Source organism: Ochotona curzoniae, unplaced genomic scaffold, assembly GCF_017591425.1.
Source record: "Ochotona curzoniae isolate NIBS_2020 unplaced genomic scaffold, NIBS_Ocur_1.0 contig_1302, whole genome shotgun sequence".
NCBI lineage: Eukaryota > Metazoa > Chordata > Mammalia > Lagomorpha > Ochotonidae > Ochotona > Ochotona curzoniae.
Genome location: NW_024465035.1, coordinates 18,909,813 through 18,936,175, shown reverse-complemented (window position 1 = coordinate 18,936,175; position 26,363 = coordinate 18,909,813). Strand labels below are relative to the sequence as shown.

General features: G+C 57.7%; 2 protein-coding genes across 3 annotated transcripts in view; one reads left to right on the top strand and one right to left on the bottom strand.

Moving 5' to 3' along the window:
• Window positions 1-17,181, top strand: part of PLCD1 (phospholipase C delta 1) — a 22,800-nt gene extending 5,619 nt beyond the window's left edge. For both annotated transcript variants that reach the window (XM_040964783.1, XM_040964775.1), the window contains exons 2-15: window positions 1,545-1,709; window positions 4,630-4,858; window positions 12,888-13,017; window positions 13,271-13,502; window positions 13,811-14,012; window positions 14,118-14,262; window positions 14,351-14,500; window positions 14,594-14,752; window positions 14,953-15,112; window positions 15,196-15,312; window positions 15,576-15,754; window positions 15,870-16,002; window positions 16,100-16,249; window positions 16,358-17,181. In XM_040964783.1, coding sequence (XP_040820717.1) covers window positions 1,545-1,709; window positions 4,630-4,858; window positions 12,888-13,017; window positions 13,271-13,502; window positions 13,811-14,012; window positions 14,118-14,262; window positions 14,351-14,500; window positions 14,594-14,752; window positions 14,953-15,112; window positions 15,196-15,312; window positions 15,576-15,754; window positions 15,870-16,002; window positions 16,100-16,249; window positions 16,358-16,443 — 2,237 coding nt within the window. In that variant the 3' untranslated portion in view covers window positions 16,444-17,181. The remainder of the gene's footprint in view (window positions 1-1,544; window positions 1,710-4,629; window positions 4,859-12,887; window positions 13,018-13,270; window positions 13,503-13,810; window positions 14,013-14,117; window positions 14,263-14,350; window positions 14,501-14,593; window positions 14,753-14,952; window positions 15,113-15,195; window positions 15,313-15,575; window positions 15,755-15,869; window positions 16,003-16,099; window positions 16,250-16,357) is intronic.
• On the bottom strand, window positions 16,830-26,363 carry VILL (villin like). The gene is made up of 19 exons (XM_041003992.1): window positions 26,298-26,363; window positions 26,046-26,121; window positions 25,658-25,862; window positions 25,065-25,173; window positions 24,050-24,160; window positions 23,552-23,751; window positions 23,249-23,327; window positions 23,035-23,133; window positions 22,185-22,323; window positions 21,714-21,814; window positions 20,818-20,955; window positions 20,532-20,690; window positions 19,756-19,941; window positions 19,145-19,290; window positions 18,574-18,718; window positions 17,853-18,064; window positions 17,577-17,643; window positions 17,165-17,407; window positions 16,830-17,013 (listed from the first exon to the last, which is right to left on the bottom strand). Exons 1-19 carry the CDS (start codon window positions 26,361-26,363, stop codon window positions 16,900-16,902), a joined length of 2,595 nt encoding a protein of 864 aa, XP_040859926.1. The 3' UTR covers window positions 16,830-16,899.

Here is a 26,363-nt window from a genome sequence, read left to right as displayed (position 1 = left end):
GTGAACAGACCTGGCACGAGGAAGGAGCCGGTCTTCGATGGCTCCTCGATGCAGTCCCATCCCCCTCAGGGCTGCAGGGCCATGGGGCACACCAAGAGGGAAGAGAATCTTGGGGCTGGCTGTATGTAAGCCGCAGGCAGGGGTGGGGGGCGGGAGAGACAGGAACTTTGAGGAAAGGATCTGGAAAGTTCCCTAGGCCCAGAAGATGGGTGGGGGCATGGTCACAGCAGGAATGGCCATCTGAGACTGGAATTCTGGCCTGGGAGAGAAGAGGCCTGTGGCTTGCTGAGGGGTTCTGGCAGACTGGACCCTCGGAGGTCCCACCTCTGTTTCCGGAGCAGCAGAACACCGATGTGTTGGTGGGCCCTAGGCAATGCCCCCCAGGGGGACAGAAGTGTGGCCTGTGGCTGCCTGCTGGACTGTTCAAGCCTTTGCAGAGGTGTTGGTCTGTATTGCACCAGTGGGTTACAGCAGGGCATGGACAGGGTGGAAGGACACAGAGCATTATCCCTTTGGGAGCCCGTGGCTCAAGCAGTTGAGGGTCTCAGAGCAAGCAGCCAAGAGCAGGGCAGCAAAGGAGCTGGTGCCAGGGTTCCTGTGCGCTGGACTGGGCCGAGCCTCAGAAAGGGCTGCACTGTGCCCCAAGGGGTCCCTTGGATAGGTCCGGAACACAGAGTAGGCCATGTTTTCCCAGCAGGTCCATAGCAGGCTGCAATGGGAGGGACATTCAGACATGGGGTGGGCCCTAGTACCCTGGTAAGCCAATCACAGGCTGAAGTGGGCGGGGCACTCAAGGTGGGGCGGGCAATGGTATCCCAGTTGGCCAATCACAGGCTGCAGTTGGTGTCACCCGGAAAGACACAGGGTGAGCCACAGGTGTGAGTGGTGCAGGGCAGGAACAAGGGTCCCAGCTCTGTGGACCCCCAAGAAACACAGCTGCCATCCCCCAGGACCCCCCAGATCACACATCATCTTATTCACCTTAGACCCTCCCTTTTGGAGGTGGGTATTATCTTTTTTTTTTTTTAAGATTTATTACTTATTTTTATTGGAAAGTCAGATATACAGAAAGGAGGAGAGACAGAGAGGAAGATCTTCTGTCCGCTGGTTCACTCCCCAAGTGGCTGCAACGGCCAGAGCTTAGCCAATCCGAAGCCAGGAGTCAGGAGCTCTTCTGGGTCTCCAACGCGGGTGCAGGGTCCCAAGGCTTTGGGTCATTGTCCACTGCTTTCCCAGGCCACAGGCATGGAGCTGGATGGGAAGTGGAACTGCTGGGACACAATTGGTGTCCATATGGGATCCTGGAGCATTCAAGGCAAGGACTTTAGCCACTAGGCTACTGCACCAGGCCGATGGGTGCCATTATTAACCCCATTGTTTCAGCTGGGAAAGCAGAGGCCTAAGGAGTTGACTTTGCAGATGGACAGTGTGCCTTGCTGCCTCAACTGTCCATCAGAGGCAAATGTCTGGAGGAGATAGGTTTTTGGGGCAGCAGGGACAGGGTTGGAGTAGGTGACTGGAGTCTGACTTGCTGTCATCGCCAGGTCTACAAGATGACCAAGACCTGCAGGCCCTGCTGAAGGGCAGCCAGCTCCTGAAGGTCAAGTCCAGTTCATGGCGGAGAGAGCGCTTCTACAAGCTGCAGGAAGACTGCAAGACCATCTGGCAGGAGTCCCGCAAGGTCATGAGGTCCCCAGAGTCGCAGCTGTGTGAGTGCTTTGGGGGTCCCAGGGGAGGATGGGGGTACAGGCTGAGGAATGGACCCAGACCACAGGTGGGGAAACTGAGGACTGACCTGGAGGGACATAGGCCATTCATGCCATGGAGGCCACAAGTGCACAGACACTCACCTGTTGGGAGCTGGAGGCCTCATCTGGGGCAAAGACGCAAGCCTTGAACATGAGTCAAGAGGAGTGATTTTGGGGGGTGGGCTCCTGGGAAGGGCCAGCCGGGCTCAGCAGCAGGAAAGTCGCTGGCTAGCGTCGCCTGAGCTCACAGCTGCCCACTCAGGCAATTGCAGCAAGCAGGAGGGAAGCTGAGTGGGTTAGAATTCTGGGTGTGGTGAGGCCAAAAGCCAGGCCCAAAGTCCAGAGGCAGACAACTGTTGCAGGTGTCATTGGCCCAGTAGGAGGCGGAGCAAGGCTGGGACACCCAGAGAGAGAGAGACGGTGCGAGGCCTCCTGCAGGCACCTGCCACAGGGTCCTAGGGCCAGCTCTGCTGACTTCTGTCTATAGAATGGGAGGCTGGCCTCTCCCCTTTACCTGGCAGGAATACTTCAGACCAGAGAACTCTGGGCAGTAATGCCAACGCTCTCATTTTTGCTGCTCAGTAAGGAAGCTAGCTGCCAACCACCCAGGGACAGTCCTCAAAAGGTGCCTGGGGTGATTGAGAAACATAACAAAATATCTGTTTACTTATTTGAAGGGGTTGAGCCATCTTCTTTCCCAAGTACATTAGCAGGAAGCCGGATCTAAAGTGTTACAGTCGGTCTATTCCAGGTGGTGGCTTTACCCGCTATGCCACAGGACTGACTCCAAGCAACTGAATGTTTAATATGACAGTGGCTTGTATTTCACACAGGCCAGGGCCCAGGGCCCTGGGCCCCGGGCTAGGGACTGGGAGGCCCAGTGTGCCCATAGGCAGGTCTGTGGCAGAGTGATAAGCCCCAGGCAGGAGGGCACCAGGAGAAAGGGGTGGGCTCACTCACTGAGGGTGACCCAAAGGAGTGTCCCTGGCCAGGCAGTACTTGTTGGCCTGTGGGCTGGAGGTGGGGTTGGTCAGGAGTAAGTAGGTCAAAGAGGCGGAGCATGGCAGGGGAGCTTGGGGCTGGGTAGGGGGTACTGTACCACTCAGCCTGTTGCTTCCCAGAGGGAACTGGCTTTGCCTCTGTGGCGCCAGGCTGGCTCCTTCACCAGGCTCCTGCCCTGATATGGCCTTTCCTGTCTGATGTTGGTGGGTGGGGGGAGATGGCGGGAATGGGGGAGTAGGTGACCTTATGCTCAGAGCAGGAAGGGGCTGAGCCCAGCCCCCACAGCACATGTGCATGAAGGGCGCCTAGCACGTGGGGTGAGAGACAGCTGAAAACGGCAGATCCGAGCCAGGGTGCAAGCCAAAACGCTTTCTGCCAGAGCTGCCCAGCATGTAAGAAGTAGAGCTCAGAGAGGCCTTCGTCCCCACCTCCACCCTCCCTCCCCGACAGCCGAGACTGGGCATGGCTGTGGGCTGTCCCCCGCCCCACCGGTCCTTTCCATGCCTGAGGAAGGTGTGGCGCATCCCCCACTCACAGCCGTGTTCCTTTCGGTTCTGCTTCCTGTCCCCTACTAGGTCCCCCACCCAGCCGGCCTGGCCACCACGCCTGCCCCTACAGCTCTGGTTCCCAGAGACACACAAAGTCGTTATCAGCCGTGGTGGCTGCGGTGGCGGTGGCGTCTGGACTTTCTCTCCTGGGGGTGGGGGCCCTGGCCCTGTGGGTAGGCGTGCATGTCTGTCTTCCTGTTTTCGTTCCCAGCCTGGTGTGGCTCAGAGGCCATGGACAAACACAGGGATTAGGCGAGGATATCGTGGGAACCCCAGATGGCCCGGCCTCACGTGTCCCCCATGCTCTGAGCCTGTGACCCGTGCTGGGCACACACCACACACGTGAGGCCCTGCGGGTGGGTGATGGGCTCAGAGAGACACAGGTGTACTCCCCCACCAGGGCTGCTCTGGGCCTGGGGGACAGTTGGAGGGGGACAGTTCTGAGAAGGGGAGGGGAAGGCAGGGCCAGGATCCTGTCCTTGAGATGCAAGGAATGGGGGAAGGGTGCACTGAGTGGCAGGGTGGGACTTGAGAGGAGAGGACGCACTGGATGGGGGCGGGCGGGGGCTCGTAAAGGGCAGAGTGATGTCATCTCAGACCCCTGCCTGCCTCTTGGGACCCTGGACAGCAGGGGAGACCTGTAGGCTCCCTGCCGAGGGGCTCCCTAGGGTGCAAATATAGATATACATACGGACGTGTGCACACACTTATACACAACATGGTGAGAGGCACACGGATGAGACATACAGGGTGACACAGACTGACACAGGTCACACATGGAGTGACACACATGGAGTGACACACAGGGTCTCTCACATACATACACGTGGAGTGACACATAGGGAGGGTTACACACACACACACACAGGGTCTCCCTCACACACACACACACACACATACACAAGAGACCATGTCGTGTGTGCAGCCCCCAAGCCTCTCCTGGTCTTGGGCTGTGAGCCCTGCCCTGCCCAGCCCTCCTCTGTCACCAGATGTCCCCCTGTTGATCTTCCAGTCACATCAGAGGTCTCATTCTAAACAGGATTGGGAGTCACACGCTGGAACAGGGCAGACAGGCTCTAGCTCACGTCCACCGGGTGGCAGGCAGAGACCCAGGGATGATTTGCCACCTCCGTACATGTCCTCTCTGCCCCCCACAGCTGCGTCACAAGCTCCCACCCACCCCGCTCTCTGCCTGCCTCTCTCCTTCATGCCCTACTGTCCCCCGCCCCCATCTGGCCTGCTGTTCCTCCACCTTGTCTCTGGACTCAGCGCCCGTGCACCAGCCTCGGCTCAGAGCCATGCTCGCTGTGACCACGGCCTCTCCCCCACAGTCTCCATCGAGGACATTCAGGAGGTGCGCCTGGGGCACCGCACCGAGGGCTTGGAGAAGTTTGCCCGTGATGTGCCCGAAGACCGCTGCTTCTCAATCATCTTCAAGGACCAGCGCAGTCCGCTCGACCTCATCGCCCCATCCCCCGCCGATGCCCAGCACTGGGTACAGGGGCTGCGCAAGATCATCCACCATTCGGGCTCCATGGACCAGCGGCAGAAGCTGCGGCAGTATCCTTCTCGGTGACCGTGGGACCAGCCCGGGCCTGCGGGTGCCAGCTGTGGTGGTCCCCCTGGGCAGCCTGGCTCTGCTGCCTGAGTCTCTTTGGCCTAGCCAAGGTGGCTTAAAGCTCAGAACTGAACACACTCACAGTTGTGAAGGCTGAAGTCCGAGTTCAGGGTGATGACAAGGTTGGGGGCTGCTGAGGCTCTTGCTTGCATAGCAGGAGCGAACAGGCGCTCTCTCTCTCTTTCTCTCTCTCTCTCTCTTAACAGAGAGAGATCTTCCATCCACTGGTTCATTCCCCGTATGACCACAATAGCTAGGGCCAGGCCAGGACCCAGAAACTCCAGGCAGGCGTTCACATGGGTAGCAGGGACTCAAGTACTTGAACCGTCTCCTGCTGCCTCCCAGCCTGCAGGTGAGTAGGAGCTGAAGGGACATCAGACTCATCCTAGGGGCATCCGGATGTGAGGCGGTTGCATCCCATGTGGCAGATTAACCCACTGCACCACAATACCCACCTACCTCTGATTACTTTTTTTTTTTTACTATTGTATTATTTATTTTTATATGAAAGGCAGAGTTACAGAGAGAAGAGAGACAGATCTTTCATGTATTGGTTCAGTCCCAATATGGCCTAGTGACCTGAGCTAACCTGATTTTTTTTTTTTTTTTTTTTTATAAACCCTAGTGCTGGGGACTGACTTTCAATAGATCTCAGCCAGGGAGCTGCTCTGCTACCTACGAAACCTCGACCCAGAAGCAGGTTGATTTAGTGCCAGGTTCCCCACGAACGTGTGTTGTGTGACGGGCTAGAATGCTGCCCCCTTTCTGGCTATGCCCTGTTTCCCAGGATGATGGATCCCAGTCCCGCCATGCAACGGGAGTGAGTCGCACACCGCTGAGACGGACGTGTGGTGTGGCCACCAGCAGGGATGCCGGGCACTGGCTAGCCAAGGCCAACCAAGGCTTGTTTGGCGCTGCCGTTTGGTTCTGCCTGGGCGGGATTCTGACTTAGAGGCGTTTGGTCATAATCCCACAGATGGTGGTTTTGCCCCATTGACTCCTCAGTAACCTTATTTGGAGATGGGAGCCAGGAGCTTCTTCCAGATCTCCCACGTGGGTGGAGAGGCTCAACTTGGATCAGCCTCAGCTACTTTCCCAGACACATTAGAAGGGAGCTGGATCCGAAGTAGAGCAGCAGGGACATGAACTGGCACCCATACGGGTACCGGTCCCGCAAGCAGAGGATTAATGTGCTATGCCATAGTGCCAGCCCCTGATCTGTCTCTTCAGCAAGGACACTAATCCCATTGGGGGAGCACCATACTCATGGCCTCGTCATTTAAATCCAGTTACCAGATTACAAGTTTGAAGGTCACACAATGCATTCCACAGCAGCCCAGGAGCAGGGACCGTGTGGGGCACCCTCTCTGGCCAGCCAGCCTCAGCATGCGGTTACTGGGTCAGGGAGGCTGAGGGGAGCCTGCTCCCTTGGGAGTCTTAGCCTGCCATGTTCCCACCTCGTTTTCTCTCCTTCTGGGAACAGGGAGACCGCTACCCCCTCCTGAACTGACGTTCTCGGAAGAACACACTGGTCCAACCTTGGGGGGTGTTAGGCCAGGTAATCTTCAACTTGGACTTGGGCACCACGGCAGCACATGAGTTAGAATGTTCAGGCTCCTAGTGGGCAGGGATTAGAGTGGAAGCACTCCCAGGTCCCCAGCTAACCGCAGCTTTACTGCAGTATTACTCACTCAGTGGACATCTAGCTTGGTCAAGTGTTGAGCAGGTGCAAAGCTTTCTAGCACATCCTAGGGCTGTGCACCTGTCAACACCATCAAGCTAAGCATATTTCCCTTTCTCCTTCCCTCCCTCTCTTCCTCCCTCCCTCTCTCTTTTCCTTCTGTTTCTTCCTTCTTCCCCTTTGCATTTTTTTTAAGATTTATTTGTTTTTCTTTGAAAGGTATATTTTTACAGAGAGAGGAGGAGAAATAGTTAGGTCTTCTACCAACTGGTTCACTCCCCGCATGGCCATAATGGCCAGAGCTGAACCAATCTAAAACCAGGAGCTTCTTCTGAGTCTCTCACATGGATGCAGGTTCCCAAGGACTTGAGGTATCCTCTATTGCTTTTTCAGACTATAAGCAGGGAGCTTGATCAGAAAATAGAGTAGCTAGATCACAGAACAACGCCCCTATGGGATGCCAGCACTGGCAGGTGCCAGATCAGCATTTTGCACCACCACACTGGCCTCAAAGATGTTTTTGTTTAGAATGTTAACATCACCCCTGAAAGAAATCCCCTAGCCCTTCTTCCAGCTGCCCTCCACCTGCAACCCCAGAGAAAGCCAAGAAGCTACTTGCTGTCTATGTTTGCCTATTTTGGCCACGGCATAGAAATGGAATCTCGCAGCCTTTGGGGCCTGGCTTCCTTCAGTTGACATAATGCGGTGCAGCATGTCAGGACTCCATTCCTTCTGTTTGTGTGTGAATTTTCCATGGTGTGCCTCTGCCAGGCCTAGCTTTCTCATTCCCCAGTTCAGGAGCATTTAGTTTATTTGCGCTTCGGAGTCTTTGTGGATGAAGCTGCTATGAGGATGCGTTTCCATATGCGCACATTTTCATTTCATGCCCTTTCAGCTGGTCCCTGGGTCATTTGGTAGCTCTGTGCTTAACTTCAAAGGAATATGGTTACATCCCTACCAACACTGTATGAAGCTTCGGCTCTTCGCATCCTGAACACTGCTTGCCTGTCCCACATGGATGTGGAGTCCTATCTCCCTGTGGCTTTGATTTACATTTCCTTTATGGCCAACAGTGTTGAATGTCTTTTTGAGTCTTTGGAGACCATTTGCATTTAGACAAATACCCAATCAGGTCCTATATCCAATTTTTGCTATTAACCATGCTTCTAATTGGTTCTTTAATGTGATGAACTATCAACAACATATAATGTTCCATCTTGGCCATTTAAAAAAAAATATGTGTTTATTTATTTGATAGAGTTAAACAGAGGAGGAGAGAGAGAGAATTTCCATGCCCTGGTTCATTCCTCAAGTGGCTGCAACAGTGGGGGCTGGGCCAGGGTGAAGCCAGGAGCCAGGAGCTTCCTCAGGTGGGTGCAGAGGACCAAGCACTTAAGCCATCTTCCATTGCTTTTCCAGGCACATTATCAGGAAGCTGGATCGGAAGTGGAGGAGCTGGGTCTTGAACTGGCATCCACATGAGATGCCGCATCACAGATGGCACCATTACCTGCTATGCCACAGTGCGTGCCCCCATTTAACCGTATTGAAGTGTTCAATTCAGAGGCTCAACTATATCTACACTGTTGTGCTTTCCATTCCACCGCTGTTTTCTGTCTATACATTTCGCTCAGCACCTGCCGTATGGACACACGCAGTAGTTTTCTTTGTGATCAGCTTGCTTCATTTCACATAATGGCCGTAAGATTCATCAACACTGTACCATGTGTGACCATGGCCTTCATAAAGGCTGCGTGGCCTTCCACTGTCTGCCGCTACCTCACTGTGTCAATGCCTTCCTCAGTCAGTGGACACTGGGCTTGCCTCCACCTGTTAGCTATTGTGTTTTGAACATGGATGCATGGATGTCTTTAAAGCTCCCTTTCCATTCTTTTGGGTGCACACCCAGAAGTGGGATTGAATCACAGGGACATGCAGTCACTGTACTTTTCTGGTATACAGCTGCAGTACCATTCCACGTTCCCACCAACACACACCAGGTTCCCCTTCTCTCACATTCTCACTAGTTCTTATTATCTGCTGCTGTTTTGAAAGAAGCCACGTAGTGAGGATGAAGTATTGTCTCACCATGGTTTCCATTTGCATTTCCCTAATGGTTTTGAGCATTTGTGTCTTTGTATATTATCGTCAGAGAAATGGCTCTCGGGCCCTTTTCAATGTTGATTAGATTGTCTTTGTGTTATTGGCTCGGAAGGGCTGTTTATATATTCAAGGTACAAGTCTCTCTCTCTTTTTTTCAAATTATTCATTTCTACTAGAAAGGCAGATTTACAGATACAAGGAAACACACACACACACACAGAGAAGGATCTTCCATCTGCAGAATGGCTTTGGGCTGGGGCTGAACTGGTCCGGGAGCCAGGAACTTCTTCAGGGTCTCTCACGTCGGAGAATCCACCTGTTCTCCACTGCTTTCCCAGGCCACAAGCAGGGACCTGGGTGAGAAGTAGAGCAGCCAGAACATGAACCAGTGCCCATACAGGATCTCAGCACTTGCAAGTGGAGTAGTTAACCACTGAGCCATCATGCCAGGCCCCAAATACAAATCTTTTATGAGATTCATACTTCACAAATAATTTTTTTTTCTTCTCTCTCTTTTTTTTTTTCTATTCTGGGTGGCATTATTTAAACTACATTTTTTTTTAAAAAAGATTTATTTATTTTTAAGGCAGATTTATGGAGAGAAGGAGAGACAGAGGCAAAGATGTTCCATCTACTGGTCACTCCCCAAGTGGCCGCAATGGTCAGAGCTAAATTCATCAGGAATCAGGAGCCTCTTCTGGGGCCTTCCATGTGGATGTAGGGACCCAAGGACTTGAGCCATTCTCCGCTGTTTTCTCAGCTTTAAGCAGGAAGCTAAGCCACAAGTGGAGCAGCCAGGGCACTATCCAGTGCCCATATGGGATTCTGGCTCTGCCGGAAGAGGAGCATTCTTTTGTGTCATGGTGGCAACTCCAGGACTTTAGGGTTTTGATGAAGTCTAATTCATCTGCTTGCTTCCTGTATTATTCGTGTTCTTGAGTTTCATGCCCAAGATGAATTTACTTAGCCCAACATTAGCATTCACTCATATTTTCTTCCAGAACTTTGCCAATTTGGTTTTAAGTGTCCGATCCATTTTGACATTACATTTCGTGTGATGATATGAAATTCACTTCCTTCCGTCTCCCTTCCTTTCTGCTACGGGCGCTCTGGCACCAGTTTTTGGAAACCTTATTCTTGAACTGCCAATCCACTGGATTGTCTCAATCTGTTTGTCAGATTTCCACTGACCACTAACGAGCAGTTGATTCTGAACTTTCAGTTCCCTTCCATTTCTCTATCTCTGTCCTTGTCCTCAGTGTAATGACTGGTTACTACAAGATCAGGAACTATGTGTCCCTCCAATTTTTTTTTTTCCTTGTGTTGCAAGCAAGATTGCGCTGGCTCCTCTGTTGGATTTTCACATGAGTCTTACAGTTGACCTGTCTATTTCTGCCAGGAGGCCAGCAGGCTTTTGGGTGGGGATTGTGTTGGCTATGTTGATCCATCTAGAGAATGCTCTCCGTATCCCAGTTTCAAGTTGATGAGTAGGGGGTATTTTCATTTACATCCTGCATTCCCTTCAGCAATCCTGGCGTCTTCAGACTCCAGGGTTTGTGCTTTATAAAAATCAGATTCCAACTCTCTTTATTCCTTTTGCCGCTCTGCTCATTGGTATCACATTCTTCCTTTCTGAATCGCACATTGCTCACTGAGGGACCAGCTTGGAGCCCCGTTGGTTTCCTTTCCGGTGTGTGTGTCTGAGAACTTGGGGCACACGTTTTCGGCCTGGTTTCTCAAGGCTGTGTCTGCCTGACTTTGAGCTTTCTTAAAAACCCAATCTTGTGTCTCTTTTGGCACAGTCGCCCCTTTTGCGCAACCTTCTCCTGGCACACTCTCATGCCCTCAGCAGGAACCTGCTGCCCAGGCATTGAGGTCACAACGCCACCCACCTGCTGCAGAACCCCCTGCACTTGGGAATCTTGTGTTGGACTGCACTTGATCCGAAAGGCATTTATTCACCTGCCATTCTGCCATGATCTAGCTAGCTAGCTATCCATCTAGCTAGCTATCCATCCATCTATATGCTGAGTACAGATGAAGGCATTCTAAAAATTCATGGAAATTAGAATTAAAAGATCCGTTTATTTTGATAGCAAAAACTTTGGAAACATACAATTCTTTTAATTATATGCACTTCCATACATGTTTTATAGACCTCTAGTATACAAGGGCTTTGTTCTTTTTGCACCAAAATAAATCTACCTTATAAAATGTATGTATTTCCATCTACTTGACCGCCAGGGGAAGACTCCAGCTTCTGTTGGCTGATTCGTTCCCCAAATGGCCTCACGGCCAAGGCTCAACTAGGTTGCAGGCAGTAGTTGGGAGCTCCATTCAGGTCTCCCAGGGGAGTAACAGGGGCCCAGGTCCTTGGCCCGATTTCTGCTGCCTTCCTAGGTACATTAGTCTGGAGATGGGTTGGGAGTGGAGCAGCCAGGCTTCAATCCATTTAAAGAAGCTTAACCCATTGTGCCAATACCTTCCCTGAAGTACTAATTCCAGTTTCCGCGGATTTTTTTCTAAGTACCTTCGTGTGTGTGTGTGTGTGTGTGTGTGTGTCTGCAATCAACTTGTAAACCCCCATAGACCTGCCTCCTCCAGAACTACCAATACGTTCTTTCTTCCTCATCTTTCTGTCTGCCTTTCAATTTGCCTAATGATCCATTGCCAAAAATAGCGGCAATCAGACATGTGCAGTCCACTTTACGTGCAATGTTATAATTATTCCCCTGCCTTAGTCTGTCTTCATAAACATCTTTAATGACTATGATATTCCATGGAGCACCTGTTCTATAAAATCTGTGATGAATGCATTTAGTCTTGAAGATTTACTTTTAGTTTTTCATCGCTATAAATAACACTGCAAAGAGCTTTGTTGGTCATAAACTCTATGGGTACTTAGGCGTGTTTCTTTGCCAGTAGAGTTCTGAATCACACGATGTAACAGTTTGGAGCTATAGCTATTGCCTGGAGACGTTTCTCAAGGTTGTGCCCATCTGCCTTGCCCATGTCATGGGCAAGGAATGCTTTTACATGGATTGTTTGGAAAATTGCATCTCATCTTTAATACTGTTGAATAATGTTTACAAGAAGTCAGTTGGCAATCTTCATTTTGTTGCAGAGTCATCCTACTGTAAGTCTATTTTACATACCTGTCTTCAGTCCACCAAAAGGGTAATGCCTTATTTTTTTTTTCAAAAAAAAAATGTGTTTATCCTTATTAGAAAAGGAAGAGTTACAGAGAAAGAGTGGGATCTTCCATCTATTGGTTCACTCCTCAAGTAGCCGAATGGCCAGAGCTGTGCCAGTCTGAAGCTAGGAGCCAGGAGCTTCTTCTAGGTCTCCCATGTGGGTGCAGGGGCCCAAGCACTTGAATCATCCTTCGGTGCTTTCTCAGACCACTAGCAAGGAGCTGGATGGGAAGTGCAACAGCTGGAACTCTGACCGGCACCCAAACGGGATACTGGTGCTGCAAGCGGAGCCTTAGCATGCTAAGCCACTGCACCAGTACCAGACTTCATTTTTTTTTCTGCATTTGATCCTTAAGTGTTAAAGAAGTGTATATAGCATCGCTTCTGCCGTGGGCTCCTTTGCGATTTCTTCTTTAACCACCACCGTTGTCTTGTGTTAGCTGTCTCCCATGTTCACGAGGCTTCAACATGCGTGTGTTCTGCTCAGTTCTCTCCCATGCCTTGCACTGTGACACTCCCGGTCCCTTAGGGTCAAAGCTCAAAGAGAGGTGGAACAGAGGGGGAAAAGTGGAACAGGCCGAAGTACCCCCATCGTGGCCACTTGACCCAGGCTTTGTTGCCCAGGATGCCTTCGCCTTCCAGGCGACCTTGACCTTTTCCATAAAATAAGCCATAGGGGTCAGCCTGAGTCAAGTGGAAACTGAAGACACGCTCAGAGGTGCCAGCAGCCACTAACCCTATGGGATAGGAGGCTGGAAAATTTGTCATATATTTCCTCTTCCGCATTTTCTGTCTGTGGTGACAGCCTTTTTATAGTAGGAAAAGTTCAGTTTCGAAATCGGCTTGCAAAAGGCCTCCAGGAAGGCGACACCAATGGGCGGCGCCAGAGAGGCGCCCCCCGCCCCCCCAGCCTTGTCCCTGACAAGTGGTTCAGCTGGGATCTGCTGGTGGGCCCCCATTTCTCCCCACGTGCTTTCCTTAATTCCTGCTCAGCTGGATTCACTCCTGCTTGCGCAAAGCGGACAAGAACAAAGACAACAAGATGAGCTTCAAAGAGCTGCAGAACTTCCTGAAGGAGCTCAACATCCAGGTGGACGACGGCTATGCCCGCAAGATCTTCAGGGTGAGGCAGGCTCTGGGGCCAGCTCTGGATGAGGGCTGCTGGCCGTGACCCTGACTGTGACCCTGCTCTGACCTTGGCCTGACCATGACCCCTGGTCCTTGTCCTGACCTTGATCCTGGCCCTGACTCTAACACTGGCCTTGACTCTGACCCTGACTCTGACTCTGGCCCTGCCCTGATCCCTAGCCCTGACCTTGATCCTGACCCTGGCCCTGGAGCTGCCCCCTCTGAGCCCTGCCTCCCGGTTCTGGCAGGAGTGTGATCGCTCGCAGACGGACTCACTGGAGGATGAGGAGATCGAGGCCTTCTACAAGATGCTGACCCAGCGGGAGGAGATCGACCGCGCCTTCGCCGAGGCCGCGGGCTCAGCCCCGGTGTTGTCAGTGGATCAGCTGGTGGCATTCCTGCAACACGTGCAGCGGGAGGAGGAGGCAGGGCCCAGACTCGCCCTCTCCCTCATTGAACGCTATGAGCCCAATGAGACTGGTGAGGGGGCCTGGGCTGGGCCAACCACCTGCAGTGCCAGGGCCAGCTGGGCTAGAGGGAAGGAAGGTCTGACTCCTCAGTGGGCTTGGGACCCCCCTGTCAGGCACAGCTGTGCCACGGGCTCCAGCCTCAGTTTACCCCTGGGTTCCGCTTGCAGGGAGGTGGCCCTGACTTGGGGACAGGGGAAGATGAAGAGATGTATCCCTTCTCACTAACCTCAGACAGGCCAGAGAGGGTGGTGGTCAGCCAGCTGGGACCTGCTTGCTGTGCAGCTCTGACCCACAGCGGCATCTCCCCATCCCCCCCAGCCAAGGCCCAGCGCCAGATGACCAAGGATGGCTTCCTCATGTACCTGCTGTCGGCAGACGGCAGCGCCTTCAACTTGGCACACCGGCGTGTGTACCAGGACATGAGCCAGCCGCTCAGCCACTACCTGGTATCCTCATCCCACAACACCTACCTGCTGGAGGACCAGCTCACAGGGCCCAGCAGCACGGAAGCCTACATCCGGTGCGTGCTGCCAGGCTGGGCTGCCCTGGGGAGAGGGGAGGCAGGAGCCAGCACCCAGCCCTGAGGGTCCTAGCTGCTTCTCTATCTACCTCCCTGTCCCGCTAGGGCATTGTGCAAGGGCTGCCGCTGCCTGGAGCTCGACTGCTGGGATGGGTCCAACCAGGAGCCGGTCATCTACCATGGCTACACATTCACATCCAAGATCCTCTTCTGTGATGTCCTCAGGGCCATCCGTGACTACGCCTTCAAGGTGGCCGTGCCCCGCCCAAGGCAAGGGGACTCGGGGACGGTGGTAAGGGGCTGGCCAGCCCTTCCTAAGCTCCCCCCTGCACCTGCAGGTGTCCCCCTACCCTGTCATTCTGTCCCTGGAGAACCACTGTAGTCTGGAGCAGCAGCGCGTGATGGCACGGCACCTTAACACCCTTCTGGGCCCCATGCTGCTGGATAGACCACTCGACGGGGTCACCAGCAACCTGCCCTCCCCTGAGGTATGGGGGTGGGGATGGGAGGGGCAGGTCTAGGGAGGAGGGGAGGGGACTCTGGGAGCCTGACCTGGTTGCCCTTCCCTCCGCTACTGCCAGCAACTGAAGGGCAAGATCTTGCTGAAGGGGAAGAAGCTGGGGGGGCTCCTGCCCTCCGCAGGGGAAGGAGGCCCCGAGGCCGCGGTGGTGTCGGATGAGGATGAAGCCGCCGAGATGGAAGATGAGGCGGTGCGCAGCCGCGTGCAGCACAAGGCCAAGGTGGGCGGGGGAGCGGCAGGTGGGGGCGGGACGCTGGCCCGGCCTCCGTGCTCTGCGGCTGCCACTCAGACCCTCTGCCCCTCTCTTTCTTGTCTGTCGCCCTCTCTGTGTCTGGGGTTCTGGCTCTCTCAGCACCTGCTCTGCCCCGCCCCTCCCCACCCTCACTCTGACTCTAACCCGGGCCTCCCCGCGGCCCCCAGGAGGACAAGGTCAGGCTAGCACAGGAGCTCTCCGACCTGGTCATTTACTGCAAGAGTGTCCACTTCGGGGGCTTCTCCAGCCCCGGCTCGCCGAGGCGGGCTTTCTGCGAGATGATGTCCTTCTCCGAGAACCGCGCCCTCCGCCTGCTGCAGGAGTCAGGTGAGGCAGCCCCGGGAAGCCCCGCATCCCTCCCAGCTCCACCCCCGGAACCCCACTTCTGAACGCCCCACGCCTGCCCTCAGGAAACAACTTTGTCCGCCACAACGTGAGGCACCTGAGCCGCATTTACCCAGCTGGCTGGAGAACAGACTCCTCCAACTACAGCCCAGTGGACATGTGGAATGGGGGCTGCCAGATCGGTGAGGGCCGGGCGGGGCAGGGCAGGGACTAGGGCTGAAGGAGGCTGGTGGAGCTGCTTGTCCCAGTTTGCAAGTCCCTTCCCGCGAAGTCGCCCGGAATGGGGTGTGAGGCTGGCATGGCAGGGCAGTGAGGGTGTCAGCGGCCGTTAGAAGGAATGAGTGATGCCCGACTCCTACCTCTAGCTCCTGTGTGACCCCCCCCCCCCCGCAAGGTCCCCTTGTGCCCTGAGCAGGCCAGTGACTGTTCTGTCCTGCCTCTATAGTGGCCTTGAACTTCCAGACCCCCGGGCCTGAGATGGACGTGTACCAGGGTCGTTTCCTGGACAACGGGACCTGCGGCTACGTGCTGAAGCCATCCTTCCTAAGAGACCCCAACACCACCTTCAACCCCCGGGCCCTGGACCAGGGCCCCTGGTGGGCCCGGAAGCGGCTCAGCGTCAGGGTAATGGCTGCCTACAGCAGGGCTAAAAGTTTCTGGGTCCCTGCTTTTTTGCCCCTGACCACCACCCAACCCCACCAAGCTCCAGTTGTATCCTGCCTTCCCCCACCCCCGCCAGATCATCTCAGGCCAACAGCTACCAAAAGTCAACAAGAGTAAGAACTCCATCGTGGACCCCAAGGTGACGGTGGAGATCCATGGTGTGAGCCGGGACACGGCCAGCCGCCAGACGGCGGTCATCACCAACAACGGTAACATGCTGGGTCCCAGCCTGAGCCTGGCTCCCCCGGGGCCTCAATGTGGAGGGGGTGTGTGCCCTGCTGCTGACCCCCGATGTCCTGGCCCTAGGTTTCAACCCATGGTGGGACACGGAGTTTGAATTCGAGGTGGTGGTGCCAGAGCTTGCCCTGGTGCGCTTCGTGGTGGAAGATTACGACGCCTCCTCCAAAAACGACTTCATCGGCCAGAGCACCATCCCGCTGTACAGCCTCAGGCAGGGTGAGTGCTCAGCTGGCTGGCAGGGTGCGGCGGAGGCAAGGCCTGGCTGTCCCCCCGGGCAGCCTGGTGTGTGGCCACCACGCCTGAGTGTTTGCTCCCGCCCGCCAGGATACCGCCATGTCCACCTCTTGTCCAAGACCGGAGACCAGCACCCGTCAGCCACTCTCTTTGTGAAGATTTCCCTCAAGGACTAAGCATGTGGGGGGCTCCCCACGGGGTCTCTCTTGAGGGGAGCAGACCCTCGGCCCACCCTGTGGGCTGGCGCTACCATGGCTGTACCAGGCCAGAGGTCCTGCACTACACCACACTGCGTGGGTCCCTCTGTATGTTCTATGCTGCTGCTCTGGGGCCAGGGGGCTGGCGGGTCCCTGGAGTTGTCCTCGGTCACTGCAGCCCGCCCACCCTCTGGAGCCAGCCCTAGATCAAGAGTTTTTATGTTTGTTGGTGTTTGTGTATACATGTGTGAGTGTGTGTGTGCATTTGCGCGGGTATAGGCACGTATGCAAATGTGTGTGCCTCTGTATGCAGGGACAGTGTGAAATCACACACACAAACACACTCTCACAGCCTTGGCAGGGCCCCCAGCTTTTACTGACTGGGGAGAGGGCCCAGGGGCTCGGGGGTGTTGGGGACTCAGGCTGGGCAGGGGTTCAGAAGAAACCCAGCCGCTTTTTCTCCTGCTGCTGCTTCCATTTGGCCATGCTGTAGAACTCCTGCTTGGATTTCCCAAAGACATCTTGGAAGTCTGAATCTGACAGGTAGAACTGGGGAGGGTGCGGGGGGGGGGGGAGGGAGGTGATGCCTGAGCCCCAGGGGTCCAGGGCAGGGGTCTCCCAGCGCCACCCCAGGTGGATCCCACCCAGCCCTCCCACTCTGTTTCCCATATGCTAGGGCAACCGGGCTTCCAGTACCCACCTCCTTGCGAGTGGGGTCCACGCCCTCCGGCAGGTTCTCAACTGTCCGGTGCATCAACTGCTCACGGGGCAGGGTCCCATTGATCAGAGAGCTGGGGCCAGTGCTGCCACCACCTGCCCTGGATCCCAGCCCGGGTTCTTTCTCTGGGCGGTCCTGGGAGCTCTTGAGGATCTGCGGAGCCAGACGACCCCTCCTGCTGGTCCCTGACCCCGCCTGGCTGGTTAGCTGGAAGCTACTGACTTCCTGTCCAGAGAGGGGCCTCAGGCTCAGGAAGATGGGGAAGAAGCAACCCCAGGAGGCCACACTGAAGCCACAGGTCCCCTCCCCTGCCAGTTGCAGCCCCTTACCCCAACCCTTCCCCACCTCTGCCGGTCGGGGACCATGAGACCACAGGCAGGAGCCCCGTCCTTACCGTTGCAACATCAGAGCTGGCAGGTGCTGAGCCTGGGCTGCCATCCACCACATCCCCGGAGAACTGGCTGTTCTAGAGGCAAGGATCAGGGCTGCGGCCGAAGGAGGGGCACCAAGTGGGGCTTGGGAGGGGCCTGTGGACAAGACCAGGTCTCCCCCAGGCACACTGGGGAGCCCAGCCAGGGCCATGCCTCTTCTGTCAGAGTCTGGGATAGACCCCCTCTCCCGCATGAATTAGGGTGTGATTGGCAGGGGGGGAAGGTGGGGAAGCAGAGACAAGGGGGGTTGTGCCTCACTCACAGTCCATTTGTAGGGATCCCAAGAGGGGAACCATCCAGCAAAGGTGGGAGGCTCATGGCCTTGCTTGACCAGCAGGATGGGCGTGGCCAGACTCCTCCCGGCTGGGTGGTTCTTCAGGTACTCGCGGCCCCAGGCCACCAATGCCTCTGCCTTCCGCTGCCCTGCAGCTTCCCCGAGCCACAGGAAGATCTGGGCCACAGAGTGGGACCTAGCTGTGGAGGGGGTAAGGGGGTCTTCCCGGAACTGACCCCCTCGGCCCCTCTCCATGTCCACACACGTGTGTGGACATGCACTCTGCGTATTCAGTCTCTAAACACGCACGGGGCCCCTCTTGCGTGCCACGCCCAAGGGGTCCCCAAGGACTGCCCCGATTGGGAACACACAGCTGACATTCCCCGTTCACAAAGATTGCCCAAGAGTGGCAGGTGTGTGTCTGGGGCGTGGTTTTCCTGGGGACAGCAGGCAAGGCTGTGGTGTCAAGAGAGAAACCTGGGCCCTGGGGCAGAGAGGGGGTGCTATGGCCAGATCACACAGGCCAGGAGGAAGGATGGGGGCTTTTCTGAGTGAGAGGGGGACATCGCCCAGGGACAGTGGCAGAGACACAAAGCTGCTCACACAGTCTCCCCAGCTACACTGCCCCAGTTGTCTCTAGCTGGTTCCATCACACACACACACGTCCCAGCCACACCCCGTCTCACCTCCTGCCAGGTGTCCAGCAACAAGATGTCATGCTTGCCCAGGTCCTCCTGGCTGAAGAATGCCACCTCTGAGAGGACCAGGCGCCCTGATGGGCTGCAGCACTCAAACAGTCGTGGCTGGAAGCCAGTCACCTCCTCGGGGAGCCTGGCAGGCAGGGCCGTACCTCACCACCACTACATCACACCTTCAGGAGCATCTCCTGCTACCCTGCCAGGCCCACCCTGGGTCACATGCCCTCTCCCGCCAGGAGGGAAGCTAGGCAGGGAGCAGGGCAGAGGACCGAGCTCACGAGCTGGCAGGTGAGCAGCACATGTCCCGGGCACCCAGTGGCTCAGTTCCAGCCTGCCCTGTCCTCCCCTTCCACCCACCTGACCCCCCGCTGCCCCATGTACAGGCTCTGCCTGCCTGCCCGGAGTCAGAGCCACACAGGGAGCAAACTCAGCCAGCAGAGGGCGCCATGGGCTCAGTGCCTCGACTCTCCAGTAATGGGGGGGAGTTTAGATAGTCCTCACTTCCAGCTGTCCTGGGACCCTCCCCAGGAGCCTCAGTCCCTTCTCCAAGCCCTGTTACCTCTTGTGGTTGGGGTAGGGGGCCCGGCCACCCAGGGCCTCCCAGAAGAGTGGGGGCTCCTGGCCCTCCAGCATCGTTTCCTCGCCCTTCTGGGAGATGACTGGCACCACCGTGCGCGCCATCTCGCGCTGGTCACCGCTGCAGCCCTGGCAGGCCCAGAGTGGAGTCAGGATCTTCACCCCAGCCTCGTGCTTTGTTCACAGGAAGGACACGACTGGGCCAGGGTGGGCGCTCCCTTGCCTTCCTCTCCAGGCCTTGGCAGCAAGGGATCTGAGATCTCCCTGGGTCCAGAGCCCAGACTTGGGGTTCAGCCTTGGTCACAGATCAAAGAGAGCTCCCACCAGCTGCCTGGGCCCTCCCCTCCTCTCCCCTTCCCCAGGCTCCAGGCAGCAGGGAGAGGAGGCAAGCTTGAACCAGGCCTGGCCTTGACCTGTGGCCTCTCGGGTCCACCTGTCCCTGTGTGCCTCTTGGGGCCTCTTCCTGTCTCACCCAGCCCTACCCCCAGGGCAGGACACCCTTGGCGGGATTTGAAGTCTGGGTCTCCTGGTGCTGGGAGCCCACCCCTGGCCCCGGCTCCCAGGCAAGGGTCCCCTGGGCACTGTTGCCCATACCTTCCCAAACCAGAGGTAGCACACTCTGTCTGTCAGCAGCAAGAAGATGTCACTGGAATGGAGGGACGAGGCCCTGGCTGACACCTCCATGGTCCTGGTGTTATGGCTGTCAGTGCCTTGTATGTGGAAGAGCCTGGTGGTGCCGGAGGCTGGCTGCTCCTTCCCACTGGGTCCCCCGGCACTCCCCTGCAAGGGACTGGGGCTCAGAGGACCACGAGGGGCCACCTTCCTACACCAGTGGGCCAAGGCTGCCTGAGGGCTCCAGGACCACAGCTGTCTAATGGAGAGTGGGTATGGCAATCCCATTGTGCTGGGGCAAGCACCCCACCACCCATTTAAGTTTTTATCAGAAAGTCAAAAGTTACAGAGCAGCTGCAAATGGACCAGTCCAAAGCCAGGAGTCAGAAGCTTCATCTGGGTCTCCCATGTGGGTGCAGGAGCCCAAGGCCTCGGGCCATTCCCATTGCTTTCAGGGAGCTGGATTGGGAGTGGAGCAGCCAGGATCCTGGGACTATAGGTTCTGTTGTCTGTTACACACGGTGGTAGCCCCAGCCTCTTCTCAGGGGAGCCCTCAGCCTGCCAGCTGAAGGCCCAAGGCACAGCTGGCTGCACAGGCCTTAAAGATGGAGGGTGAGAACACGGTTGGCACCTCCTGACCTCCAGAACAGCATGGCAAGCTGAGCTGTGCTGAGAGGGTGCATGGCAAGTGTGTGGACAGCAGGGGCACACGGAGAAGGAGTGGGGGCTGCTGGCACTGGGGCTAGGGAAGGTCCTACCTGGAAGACCACCAGCTGGCCCTGGAAGATGGCGAGGAGGTGGGGCGGCTCATTGCCCATGGTGATGTACTGCAGCACCAGGGCTCCGCGGTAGGCCAGGTCCAATTCCTCGGCGCTGTGGTTCAGGGCCTGAATCTCAGCTGTGGTGGCCTGCTTTCCCTACAGACAACAGCGTGGTGACCCTGGGGCAGTTCCCCCGCCCACCCTCCCTGTCCTCCAGCTCTTGGTTTTGAAGGTTCTTGGGACCCCCTCCACTGCCCCCTCCCATCCCCGGGGATCAGCGCACCTGCCACAGGTACAAGATGTACTGGACCACACCCGACCTCTGGTAGGTGTAAAGGATGAGGTAGCAGCTGCCCGCATACAGCCAGCTGTGACGCTTGGGGTTCACAGGCTGCCTGTGTAGGTCCTGGATGCGCCATACCTGAGGAGCGGGGGACCCATGGGCACAGGGGGCTCCTTTGCCAAGAAGAGCCCACCCACCCTGCACCCTGCCACAAAGCTCTCTGCACCTGCTGTGGTGTTCCTCATCTTCCTGGTCCTGGGCCCATGCAAGGTCCCATGGGCCCCGGGACCGCCCTGTGCTAGCCTGCTCTCAGCCAGGGACCTGAGTGAGTGTGTGACATCCTGTGATGCTGGAGACTGCCCTCCAAGCTTAGCCCTTTCCCACCCCTAGCCATGGCCGTGCTTGGGCAGAGGACAGGAGCTCATGGCAAACATCCCCCTTGCCGCAGATGGCAGAGCCTGGGCTGGGTGGGCCATGAGACCCCTCCAAACCTAAATTCTTCTCATCTGTTCATCAGGAATGCCAGCACTGCTCAGTCTCATTTGACCGTGACAGAGCAGGGCGCAGTACCCGGGGTCTCCCACCTCAGGCCCCTCCCTACCTGCCCTCCACCCCCCGGGGCCCGGAGACCCCCTGCTTGCCCTCTCTCTGTCTCAACAGCCTCCCTTCTTCTGCCTGGTCTCCTCCAGTTTGTGTCCCCATTGTCTGGATTTACATCTGAGGCCTGAATTCAGGAACTCAGGGATCTGTGTGGGGGTCCGCCCTAAGGTGCAGCTAAATCTTGCCGTGGTACCGAGCATGGAGGTGGACCCCAACCGCCACCACAGGAGTGGCTGGGGTGGCTTGAGGGGCTGTGCCCACGCCAGGTGACCTACAGGTAGGGCTTAACCCCTTACCTCCACCTTCCCGGAGCCGTCGTCCACCATCCTGAGCTGCGCAGCTAGCTCAGGTTGGCTGTATAGCCTGCCCACGTCCAGCTTTGCCTGGGTCACCGCACCTGAAGGAGGGGCAGAGCTGTAGGTGGCTCCCAAGCCCACATCGTTCGCCTCCACCACGCCGCCCCTTCCTCCAGGCAGCCTCTGCAAAGCTCCTCCGACTCGCTCCTCGCCCCGCCCCTTGTCTTCCCCAAACCCCGCCCATTCGCAATAGGCCCCGCCCCTCGTCTCCAAGTTAATTCCAAGCTCCACCCACTCCCCCACCTAGTCCGGGCTCCAAAGCTCCGCCCCTCCCCTCGGCCCGGCCAGGCCCCGCCTACCTCGTGGTAGCCCCGCCCCTTCCCTCGGCCTTGTCAGGCCCACTCGGCCCTTCTAGGCCCCGCCCACCCCTCCAGCCCCGCCCCTCCCGCTAGCCCCGCCCTTCCCGCTCACCCTTGGCGCCCAGCCTCCGGCTCCCTCCAGGCTTGGCCGCCCACGTCCGGAAGAGTTGTCTGAAGGCGTCCGACTCGGCCCCGTCGCTCAGCACCTCCACGTTGGTGTGCGGCGGGTAGCCCTTGGCCTGGATGAAGCCCTGGGGGCGCGGGCTGGTCAGGCCCTGCGCACCGCCGCGGCGCCCCTTGGGGAGCTCCCGGAGGAGGCTGCGGGAGCCTCGTGGAAGGGGTCATTAAGGCAGCGCCTGGCCCAGTAGGGAGTGACTGCCGCCGCCAGCGTCTTGACGGAGGTCCGGGGCTGGGGAAGCTGGCCCTGCCGCCCACAGTCCGCCCGGGAAGGTCTCCGAGGCCAGGCAGGTGCCCGGCCTCATGCTGCCTTCCTGGCCACTGCAGCCAGCCCAGCGCAAGGCCCCGGCCTCACCAGTACCCGGCCACTGCAGCCGGCCCAGCGCAGGGCCCCCGCCTCACCAGTGCCCGGCCACTGCAGCCAGCCCAGCGCAGGGCCCCCGCCTCACCAGTGCCCGGCCACTGCAGCCAGCCCAGCGCAGGGCCCCCGCCTCACCAGTGCCCGGCCACTGCAGCCGACCCAGCGCAGGGCCCCGGCCTCATGCGGCCTTCCTGGCCACTGCAGCCAGCCCAGCGCAAGGCCCCCGCCTCACCAGTGCCCGGCCACTGCAGCCGGCCCAGCGCAGGGTGCCCGGCCTCACCAGTACCCGGCCACTGCAGCCGGCCCAGCGCAGGGCCGCCGCCTCACCAGTGCCCGGCCACTGCAGCCAGCCCAGCGCAGGGCCCCCGCCTCATGCGGCCTTCCTGGCCACTGCAGCCAGCCCAGCGCAAGGCCCCCGCCTCACCAGTGCCCGGCCGAAGGCGGCCTTTCTCTCCTGGACACCGCACGTGCGTCCCTGCCACACGTAGACCTTGGAGCCAGCCTGGTCCAGGATGTAGCAGTTCTGGGGGCAAGGGTGGGGCCGAGTGGGGGTGGTGGTGAGCAGTAAGTGCTGGCACGCTGGGCTGGGGTGGTGATGGTGGCCCCAAGCGGGCAGCGCCCCCCACCCCCCTGCTCACCTCCTCTCTCAGCAGGTCCTGGGTCAGCGGCTGCGTGGCCACCTCCTGGATCACCAGGTCATCACCCTTCTCGTACACGCTGGAGGGGCGCAGACACCAGAGTGGCTGCCCGCCTCTCTCCGGCTCCCTTTAACACCTGCCTTCTCCCACCCCCGGCTCTAAGACAGGAGGCCTGGGGGCTGCAGCCCTGGCTCGTGACCCGGATGCCTGTCTGCAGTGGCATGGGTTGGGCCTACAGGTGCCTTGTGGATACAGTAACCCTGACCATTCTCCCTCCCTCCCGGGGGAGGGGAGGATGCTCACTGGTAGAGGCGGACGTTGGCTGTCTGTCGCTGCTCCCGCCTCGCAGGGCGCACTGCTGCTTGCAGGCTGCCCGCTCTGCGGCCCAGCACAGCCTCCATGACCTGCATGAGGTCGCTGGCTTGCGCCTCGTCCTCCACCACTCCGATCTGTGCACGGCCCCCACGCTCCCTGTCCCGGAGACTGTGGGTCAGGGCCAGCGCCTGTAGGAGAGGAACCCGGTGTCACGTCTGTCCTGCGTGCCCCAGCCCGGGGCCCTGCTCTGTCATGGCTGCACCCATGGGTGCAGGTGGTGGGGTGGGTGGGTGGGTGGGTGGGGAGACTTCCCTCATCCTCACCTCCAGAGGGCACCCCTGGGGCAGATCTAAACCCACTTGCCTGTTGGGGGGTGCTTTGGGTTGCACAGTGAGGCCACGTTCCTGTTGGGGGCTGGAGGGTGGACACCTAGAGGACAGGCCCTCCCCACAGAACCCTGTACCCCCTAGTCAGGTAGACACTGACCCGAGACTTCTCGGAGCTGCTGGCCTTGGGTCCGTTCCACTGGATCATCAGCTTGCCCAGGTCCAACAGGAAGATGTCCCCCTTGTTAAAGCTGTCCCAGGAGAGCTCCACCTGCCAGAGCCAGAAAGGGAAATGGCCACAGAACCAGGTTGGAAGGGAGCGGGGCTGGACATGTGCCCCTGTGCCCTGGGCAGTGTGGCCAGGCTGCAAGGGAGTGGGGCTGGGCATGAGCCCCTGTTCCCTGGGCAGTGTGGCCATGTGCACCCTGAACCGAGCAGGGCTGGCATGCTGCACTTCACAGGTGTGCTTGTCAGAGGATGGCATTTGTCACTCAGCGCATGACCATTGTCATGGGTGTACACATGGATACAGGTGGGCATAGGGCACACTTATCTGCATGTGTGAGTACACACACGTATATGTGGGGACACATCAGGTGTGATCACACACGTGTGTTCATGGTGCCAGCAGACATGGGGCCTTGTGGGGGACAGAAAGCATGTACCTTTTGATAGAAACAGTTGCTACCCAAAGTGAGACACTTTGGGGAATCGAGGGGGGCCCTCTGAACAGCTGTGCCAGGCGACCTCAGATGTGTGGGAGGCATGGGTGCCGGCTGTGTCATCCTAACTTCCCCTCCCATTCACGTCGATCCTAGCCAGGCGACAGCAAGGTGTCCCGTTCTGTCAAGCTCGGTGTTCTCTGAGTTTCCCGGCAGAGAAGAACGAGGGGCTGTTCTACTTTGCGCCGTGTGTCCCAGAGACAGTGTGTGTGTGTGTGTGTGTTTCTGCGTGACACTGACCTTGTGTGTATGAGATGGGGAGAGGCTGTGTGCCACCCTCCCCAACTCATGCTCCTCCCACTGGGCTGAGGGCTGTCCGTGTGTGCCATCTTACCTGCTTCGCTCGCCCCATTCTTGGGACTCCCCTGAGCCAGGCCGTGGGAATGTTCACTGCACCTTGCCCCCTCCCCGCTTGCCGCCAGCTTCCAAGTGGCACCCCTGGCAGGCCCGCACCTCGGTGGCAGAGACGTGTTTCCTGCCCCTGATGTGCAGCAGTCGCTGGATGTTGTAGGCGTTGGTCTCTATGTGCCTGTGGTCGGAGGGCAGGCTTCCCTTCCTGTAGCTGCGGAGGAGCACACAGCAGCAGTGAGGGTATGTGAGCCCGTGCTCTGGGGGATAAGCACGGGCAGTGGGATGGGTGTCAAGGATGCAGGACAAGCACAGAGGAACACACAAGCCTGCGTGTGTGTGTGTACATGTGTGTGTTCATCCTTGTGCAGAGATGTAGAAAGGGGCCTAGAGTTTGCAACATCTGTGTGTCACAGTGCAACGTGCCAGGGGTACGGCATAGTTCCGCATGCGTGGGTTCATGCATATGCTATGGGAATGTTAGGATCAGTTGCATTGAGTGGATGTGGTCAAGTGTTGGCGATTTCCTGTATCCAACCGATGTGCTGTCACTGTGAATTTTCACCTGTGTGGCTGCAGAGTGGAGCAGGAGGGAACAGGACAGTGACTGTACAGGCATGGGGCTGCTATGTAGGATCATGAGCGAGTTCTCTGCCTGCCCAGCCTGTCACGGGTCACTGGCTGGCCGTAACACTCACATGACTCCCGGGCGGAAGTAGCTGCAGAAGCAGGCGGATTCGTGGCCCTGTGCCTCCCGGTGCTGCACGGCCGGGCACCCCAGCGACTCTTGCAGGCGCTGCATGAAGACACCCACAGCGCTCTGTGCCTCTGCTGTTGCCATCTTCCCAACCCAGTAGTGCAGGTTGCTGGGCGCCTCCGGCTTGGCCTTGGGGTTCTGAGGGATCCAGAGTGGGCGCAGATGTGAAGGTGTTGCAGAGGGGTTGGGTGCGGGAGAAGGAGGATGGAGCGGGGCTGACAGGAGTCGTAGGAAGAGGGGGACTTTCAGGGCAGGGAGACCACAAAGAGCTTAGGGGAAGGCTGCGAGGCTGGCGAACGGACCCCTGACACACACACCGCAGCCACTTACGTGGAGCACGACGTAGCAGTGTCCCTCGAAGAAGTTTCCGTAAGCCTTCTCGGGGACTGGCATCAGCCTCCGGTTCTGGGCCTGGGAGGGGGTGCCCCGTGACAACTTGAAAGCCCTTCTCCCACCCCTAATGTCAGCCAGGGTGGGAGAGGAGGGGTCTCAGAGGCACCCTCCACACACACGCACACACACACACACACACCCCTGTCCTTGCCTTGCCCCCGCCCTTCTCCTGAGAGCAAGGCCCTCACCTCCAGGATCCATATGTGGAGGTCCCTGTTTCTTTCGATGGCTGGGAGGTCCTGGTTGTCATCCAT